This window comes from Antechinus flavipes, chromosome 1 (genome assembly GCF_016432865.1).
Source record: "Antechinus flavipes isolate AdamAnt ecotype Samford, QLD, Australia chromosome 1, AdamAnt_v2, whole genome shotgun sequence".
In the NCBI taxonomy this organism is placed as follows: domain Eukaryota; kingdom Metazoa; phylum Chordata; class Mammalia; order Dasyuromorphia; family Dasyuridae; genus Antechinus; species Antechinus flavipes.
Genome location: NC_067398.1, coordinates 251,210,435 through 251,218,915, shown reverse-complemented (window position 1 = coordinate 251,218,915; position 8,481 = coordinate 251,210,435). Strand labels below are relative to the sequence as shown.

Sequence of the window (8,481 nt, the reverse complement as noted above, 5' to 3'; positions counted from 1 at the left end):
CAAAATTCATATCTTTTATAAACAGAAAAGTTAAAAACTATGCTCTTTTAACAAAAGCTATAATTCCTCATGTGTAAGAAAGCAAGCATAGTGTGAGAAATAGTGTGTATTACTTTACCATTCTCCAACATATTAATGAAAAATAGAACACAAGCATCAAAAGTAATCACTGCAAATAAAGGTATGACATTTATAAAAGGCAATAGCTCGAAAGTTTTCCTTTAGAGCTAAAAACCACTGCAAATCTGAATGCAGTAATTTCTAATGATTGAAATGTTGCTAATTATTTTAAACCAGCCTTGCAAATTGCCACTAACTTCCCCACTCAAAAAAATGGGGAATTCTAAGGTATGTAATCTTGGAATTATAAAATTTAGAGACTATCTAATCATCTTGCAAAATAAGAAATCAAGGTTCAGAGTGGATAAGAGATTTGCTTAAGGCTGGCCAGCTAGTTGGCAGGACAGACATTATTAGAACCCAAGCCACTCAACCTTTTTTCATTCTCTTGTGAATCCTATAGAACAATGTATCATTTACAAAGTTCTTTTTACTTCTACACTTCATTAAGAGTAAGTTAGTAAACATTTTTGGTTGTTTAAAAATATTTCATGCTCATCTCCAATGTTGCTTTAAATCTTGTCAGTTAATCAATCAAGTGGGAGATCTCAGAAAGGTATTTCACATGATTCCATCAGCTATTGGGAATATTCTGCCTTATCCATCATGAAAACAGCTATAACACAGATTCAACATTAAAATTATTGCAAAATATTCCTAAGATGTTTCACTAGGTTGCATTTCTCCATGAGATAAATACAAAATTGATCCAGGCAAGTTATTTTGCAATCATATATTATTAAGTAATAGAAACGTGATCTTACATTCCATCTTATAGGACAGCGTTAGGAACATTAAAAAAATTAACAAGACTGATCCTTAGTCTATGAAGACCCACCAGATTTAAAGGAGCCACCATAATAAACCTTTTTTTTATGCATCAAAGTGAAAAACCAACCCAGCAAATTCTGACACAAACTCTTGCATACCACAAAGGAAGAGAATTTCATATTTTGTCCTAATTCAAAGCATTACGACTTGGAGTTAATTAAAAACACAGTAGGATTTTTTTGAATCAATATCTATCACAAGCTAACTGGCCAAAAAAATTGAAATTCATCTGGGATGTTGAATAAACCAGGATGGAGTTTCAAATGGGACACAAAAATCCGGGATCTTGTTCACTCAGTTTATATGAGATCCCTTAACCTATACCAGACACACATATACACATATGTATATGTATATAGAAACTACTGGTGCCTGTTGAACAGCAAATTTTTTGATTTTGGAAAACTAACAATGCACCAGAGATAGACCTTTTAAGAAAAGTAATGCATAGTAGTGAGTGAATCAAGTTTGAAATATATATATGTTTCAAAAACAGTGAAAGGCACCTAGCAGGTAACTAGACAAGTTTAACCAGTTTACACCACATTTACAGCATTCTGCAGTTTGAGCTAGATAGCTAAATCTGACACTATTTATTTGCTTGTCACATAATGTACTAATATAGAACAGAACTCCTTTACAAGAGCTAGGTTTAAAGGAGTGGCTGAAACAGGCCCTAGTGTCCAAAGGCATAAGTGCAGCTGTGAAACTAGGATTTCTCCAGGGAATTTTGGGGCTTCCTGTAAGGTCAGCTGTTAGGAACTTATCAAACAGTTGCTGTATTATAAAAGCTTTGCTTAAGATAGGAGCTTCTATAGGAAGGAGGTTGAGCTGTTGTTTCTAGAAGGAAATTTCTCCAAGTGTTATCAAGTAGAAGGCAAAAACCTCAAGGAAAGTAGAAAGAAGCTAAAAAGCACCCACACTGTGTGAATATAGGTAGCTAAACATTCCCTGTCAAAATGTGCTTTGGCACCACAAATCTATTATGTGTTGCATTACTGGTAATTCAATTGTTTATGAGGCAAGAAAAACTGCACATATTTTTGTAGCTCAAAAATTAAACCCAGTTCATATCAACTAGGGCCCAAGATTTTTTATTTAAAAAAAAAATCTTGTTTTATAAGCCCAGAGAAATGAGTTCTTATATATGGCAACTTGGCTTAATTTGCAACTCCTAGGTTCATATCTTTTGGAAAATTGGTACATGAGTCTTAAAAGGCAACTATATATTTGTCAAGAGAAGTGGCATTAGATTCCTAAACAAATGCAGTGTGTGGAATCTGGCTGCAAAGTGTCAGTTTAGGTTCATGTGCTTTGAGCTAACATTATCAGCTGAAATTTATTTTTTAGTACAACTACAACTGAGCAAAATTTTCAGGTTAGTTGTTCACTGAGTACCTGAAAACTAGAGATAATACAATCCATAAGGCTACGGAGTTTGTTGTTGTAAAAAAAAAAGTCTTCTTTCAGATTAGCTTCTTTAAAAGTGTCAAAAAAAAAAAAAAAAAAGTAAATTTAATGTTTCTCCAAAAAAGAAGGCTGTGTTCCTCAGTATGCTAAACCAGGCTTTTATACCAAAGCAACCACTTGGTTTTTCAGTAGTTTTACTCGTCCCCATAATTCAGTAGCTAACATCAAAGTTTCCAAGTCCTTTTGCCTAGAGCTCATCTGTTTGAGTTGGCTAGTTTTACAGCATTCCTGAGCTGGCTAAATAATGGCATGGATCTTAGAAACATATAAGGGCCCTATAGATAACATATACACATACAAGCACACATATACTTACATACACACACAAGCACACATATGCTTACACACGCACACAAACATACACATCATCTGACCAATAGCCCTTGAGTCCATTTAAGGATGACAAAAGAAAAGGGGACTTTCTTCTTCACTGCAACATAATATCCTTCAGATTTTCTTGCAGGATCGTGTCCTTCACAGCATGAAACACAAAGCGGATGTTTTCAGTGTCTATGGCAGTGGTGAAATGGTGGAAGAGTGGCTTACTTCGGTTCCGCCTTTTTCTGTCAAAACACTGAACTAAGTAGCTCTGAACATCCTCCAGCCTATGAGGGTTACCCTTAAAGTCTGAGAAGTGCTTCTTAATGCTGACAGTCTTCACCTTCTCCACGAGGAGGTCCATTTTATTGAGGAACAGAATGATAGAAACATTGAAAAAGAGCTTGTTATTGACGATGGTCTCAAAGATGTTCATTGACTCTACTAGCCGGTTGGTGCGCCTGTCCTCCATGAGGACCTGGTCGTATTCACTGGAGGAAACCATGAATAGAATTGAGGTGATTCCATCAAAACACTGGAACCACTTCTGACGCTGAGATCGTTGCCCACCCACATCAACCATCTTGAAAGGTATTTTTTTAATAATGAAGTCATGTTCCACAATTCCTTTCGTGGCTTTTCTGGCCAGCAGAATATCTTGCTTACTAGGAAAATAATTCTGTAGAATAAAGGATTTGGGATGGAGGTAGGAAAAGAAGAGGGGTTGGGAGTGAGAGAAAGAAAGGCACACAGAAAAAGAATGAGAAGGAAAAGAAAATTAGATGATAATTTACAAGAAGCTATACAAAGACATAATTATTAAATGCCACAAAATACAAATTTACTATAATATATGGAATTAAACAGTTCATTCAAATGCTTGTTTATTTCTTTGCCTTTGAGAAAATAGTTCATCTCTGATTTTTCTGAGCCATAGTCATCCTTTTACATTTTTAAAAGTTCAAAAGTATTTTCTTGTCAAGAAATGCTTTACAAATAGGTATCAAACTTTAATATATTTAACATCTACTGGTCATCCTGCCATCTAAGGGAGAGGGTGGGAGGAAGGAGGGGAAAAATTGGAATAAAAGGTTTGGCAATTGTCAATGCTGTAAAATTACCCATACATATAACTTGTAAATAAAAAGCTATTTTAAAAAATAGGTATCAACTTAGGTTTTAAAAATGTATTTGAATATATTTACTATAATGTCCCTGGAAAGACTATGCAAGCAGTATCAGCACATCTATACAAATGTAATCAACCTTTCCTGCAATTCCTAAGTCAACTTTAACTTTGAAATTCCTGTTATGGTGTTTTGAGCAAGGGAATCTTAAGAGAAAAAATTATTTTTCCTCTTTATTTCCTTATTTATCAATTAGTAATCAAAATTATATATCTAAGAAGTTGAAAATCTCTTCTTTGAGTGAGGAAATCCTTACTTTTGGAATCTCATTGCATTCTAACACAGAATATAGATACAAAGTTATGGTATTCATGCTGATAAATTGAGATAATACAAGGCACTCATAAATCATACTGACCTATATAAATACTATCATAACATCACATGACAAAATAGCCTGTATTTCCATGCTAAAATTCTTTTTGGCTTAAGAGAACTTTGTTCTCAAACAAAAATCTTCTAATTCTGTTTCACAAAATTTCCCCTAATTTCTAGTGGCAGGGGTCTTTGCTCACCAGCTGGCCAATCCGGTCCAAGTTATCCAGGAAATACTTCACAGATTCACCCTGTCAAAAAAGAAAAAATATCTGAGACTTAATCTTGCTGCTATAAAGCAAACAGAAAAATATATTTTCATTTTGCTTCTTTGCAAGTAGAAAAGCAAAGTAAAAAAATAATTCAAAAGCAGACACCAATATACAGATGCTCTGGTGATGTCTGGCCTAGGAACAAATCAGATGAACTGTGGGCTATAATACAAAACAGCTTTGCTGTGTTTAATTAAAAACAAACAGTTCTAGCAAAAATACCACAATTTTAATAGTAAATTTAACTACTAAATTGCTGATCCTGCATTTCCAGTAATATCTCTCCTTCCCACATCAGTGACTTATAAAGGGTACATGGAATCAGAAAGTTATTATAATAATGTAATAATGCAATTTTGGACTTTGTTTTTACACCACAATTATTTTCCCCATAGAAATCTATGCCTCCTCCCCTGCCAAGCTCCCAACTCCAACCTTTTAACAAAGGTCAAACCATCCATCTTAAAACATTTACATAAAAGTAATAGGTGAAGCAATCATTCCACAACCAGAGTTCCCCTCCCCTCTCTAATGAGAAGAAAGAATGTTTTATCCTAAATTCTCAAGATTAGTTACAACAGCCAGAATTCAATGACCTATTAGTATTTTAATTTACATAACTGTAGTCTTCAAATATATATATATATATATATATATATATATATATATATATATATATATATATATATATATATATATATATATATATATATATATATATATATATATGTTGATCTGGTTCTGCTTACTTCATTCTGAAAGAGCTTATATAAGTTTTCCCACTTTCTCTGAATTTCTTATTTGTTGTTCAATTTTATGGCACAACAGTGTTCCATTATATCCATACAACACAATTTGTTAAGAGTTATTTCACCACAGAGACAAGTCTATGTCTCAACTGTACCCCAGTTTTTGACTACCACACAAAAAATGCTTTGAATTTATGTATATGTATCTATTACTGTATCTGTCTGTCTATTTATCTTCTTGTCTTTGACTTGTATGGGGCATATATCTAGTAGTAGTAATGTTGGGTCAAAGGGTATGTACAATTTAATAGTTTTTCTCATATAACTTCAAGGTACTTTCCATAATCCTTGAATAAATCCAAAGCTCCAATGGTGTACTTACTATGTCTGTCTTCCCACAGTATCTTCCACATTATTAATTTTCACTTTTTGTCAATTTGTCATTTTGAGGGATGTTGGGCAATATCTCAGAGTTGTTTCTCTTGCTATTAATGTTTGGAACAATCATCATATAGTTACTGACAGTTTGGAATCCTTATGAAAATTATTTGTTAATACTCATTCACAATTTTACATTGGGAAATAGTTTTTTATTTTATCTATTTATATCAACTGCCTATATATTTTGGTTCCCAAATTCCATAGTCAATTTAAAAAATGACATGATCTTTTATATCTAGGTCCTAGCCATCTGGATTTAGGTTTAGAACCTCAAGGGAAGTAATGGGAGGGGAAAAGAATTTGGGGACATTGCATTAGCATATCTCAATAATGATCAAAACTATCTTCTCCAGATTAAAGATTTAAAAAAGGTGGATCAGGAGAACTAACTAGATAAAACAAGGCTCAGAAGCAATTTGAGTATAGTAGTTTTGTGATGGGTAAACCCAAGAATAGAAATTTACTGAGGGAACAGGCTCTCTATTTGACAAAAAACTATTATAGCATCTGGAAAGGAATTCAGTAGAGATGAGGTTTAGATTAGAACACCTTACATTATATTCCATAATCAGAAATTTTTAATTAAAGCTTTTTATTTACAAAACATATGCATAGGTAATTTTTCAACACTGACCCTTGCAAAATGCTGTGTCTTAAATTTCCTCCTCTTTTCTCCTGTCATTCTCCCATAGATGGCAGGTAATTCAATACATGTTAAATATGTTAAAATATATGTTAAATCCAATATATGTATAGATATTTATAGAGTTATCTTGCTGCACAAGAAAAACTGGATCAAGAAGGACAAAAATGAGAAAGAAAACAAAATGTAAGCAAATAACAACAGAAGGAGTGAAAATGCTATGTTGTGAACTATACTCAGTTTCCACAGCTTTGTGGGTGCAGATGGCTCTTTTCATCACAAGATTATTGGAAGTAGTCTGAATCATCTTAATGTTGGAAAGAGCCATGTCCATCAGAATTGATTATCATATAATATTAGCCATGTACAATGATCTGGTTCTGCTCATTTCACTCAACATCAGTTCATATAAGTCTCTCCAGTCCTCTCTGAAATCATCCTGCCGATCATTTCTTATAGAAATAATTCCATGACATTCCTATACCATAACTTATTCATCCATTCCCCAACTGATGGGCATTCACTCAGTTTCCAATTTCTTGCCACTACAAAATGGGCTGCCACAAACATTTTTGCACATGTGGGTCTCTTTCCTTCTTTTAAGATCTTTTTGGGATATAAGCCCAGTAGAAACACTGCTGGGTCAAAGAGTATGCAAAGTTTGATAACTTTTTGAACAAAGTTCCCAAATTGCTCTCCAGAATGGCTGGATCCATTCACAATTCCACCAACAATGTATTAGTGTCCCAGTTTTCCCACATCCCCTCCACACATTCATCATTATCTTTTCCTGTCATTTTAGTCAATAATCAGAATGTTTTTTAAAGCAACATGACAACATTTCTCTTCTTGAAAAGATCTTGATAAGAAGTTGTTTTCCTCTAAGACAAAATCACTCCCAAAGTTAATTCTATGGATACAGATCTTTTGGCTTCCCCTAAAGTTGGCTGTATTCACAGTTATGTCAAGTGACAACATAATGGTGAGGACAAAAATCAAATTATAGGAGATTAAAAGAGAAATTAATGCTGGATGAATGGAGGCAGAAGATGCTGGTTAACTGTTCAAGAATCACAGAAAAATGCTATTTTAAAACTGAAAGGGGTCTTTAAGATCATATGGCCCAACTACTTAATTTTTATAACAGAAGAAATTAATGCCTAGGTCAGTAGAGGCACATGAAGTAGCAAGATCACAGGATCCTTAGATCTTAAGCCAGAAGGGGCCTTCAGAGGCTATCCAGTCCACTATATACCTAACAATTTCATTTTGAGACAGCTGTTAACTTCCTAATAAGATTTAATTTAGAGGAAGCTTCAAACTTCCAGGAGCTGTTCCTACCTGTATTCCTCTGGGATCAAGCAGAGAAATTCTAATCCCTAGTTAACTTGGCAAAGGTTACATAGCTAGTTCAGCAGCAAAGCTTATCAGGCAGGACCAGAATTAAGATTTTAATAAACTTGGAAGTGAGAACTGTGGTGTAATTCTTAATCAGTAATAATCTAGCAAGGAATAGAGGAATTTAGCATTAATTTTATATCTGTGTTATATTCCACTTCCACTGATCACCATGTGCCCCTCATTAGCATATGGAGTGCAGTTGGGTTGATTGGAAATCATGTAATTCTGTTCCATTAAATATCATGGAAAAAAAGTATAGCAGGCATCTACTAAATGTAGATTTTGTAGATTAGTAAAACTCTGGGTGAAAAGTAATTGTGGAAGAATTGAAAATAGTTTGTAAAGAATCTAAATTTTGGCATCAACAATTTCTATAAATTGTTAAAGCTCTCTCCATAATAATTCAAATATCTAAATTTAATGTGACTGAGTAATGATTCTAAAACATGTATCACATTGTGATGGTACATGTCAATAAGTAATAATAAAGGATTTCAATTTAGTCTACACTTAACCACCAAGGCTTTATCAATCAACAAAATATGACCGGGTTTCTGAAATCTGAAACACACCTGAAAAGTCAATGACAAAATACATCATAGAACAGATGATTTCCTATATTGCTGTAATTAATTTAAAACACCAAATATATTACACAACAAGTGTCCCTCCAGGTTTGATATCACATTAATATTCTAAAACATTTTATTAGCCAACTAGTTCCACAGAACAAA

At 33.6% G+C, this 8,481-nt stretch overlaps 1 protein-coding gene across 1 annotated transcript in view; it reads right to left on the bottom strand.

Moving 5' to 3' along the window:
• Window positions 1-838: 838 nt before the first annotated feature.
• The window catches only part of GNA12 (G protein subunit alpha 12), a 121,075-nt gene continuing 113,432 nt past the window's right edge, over window positions 839-8,481 (bottom strand). The window contains exons 3-4 of the mRNA XM_052000085.1: window positions 4,442-4,492; window positions 839-3,418 (exon numbers count right to left, since the gene is read on the bottom strand). Coding sequence (XP_051856045.1) covers window positions 2,849-3,418; window positions 4,442-4,492 — 621 coding nt within the window. The 3' untranslated portion in view covers window positions 839-2,848. The remainder of the gene's footprint in view (window positions 3,419-4,441; window positions 4,493-8,481) is intronic.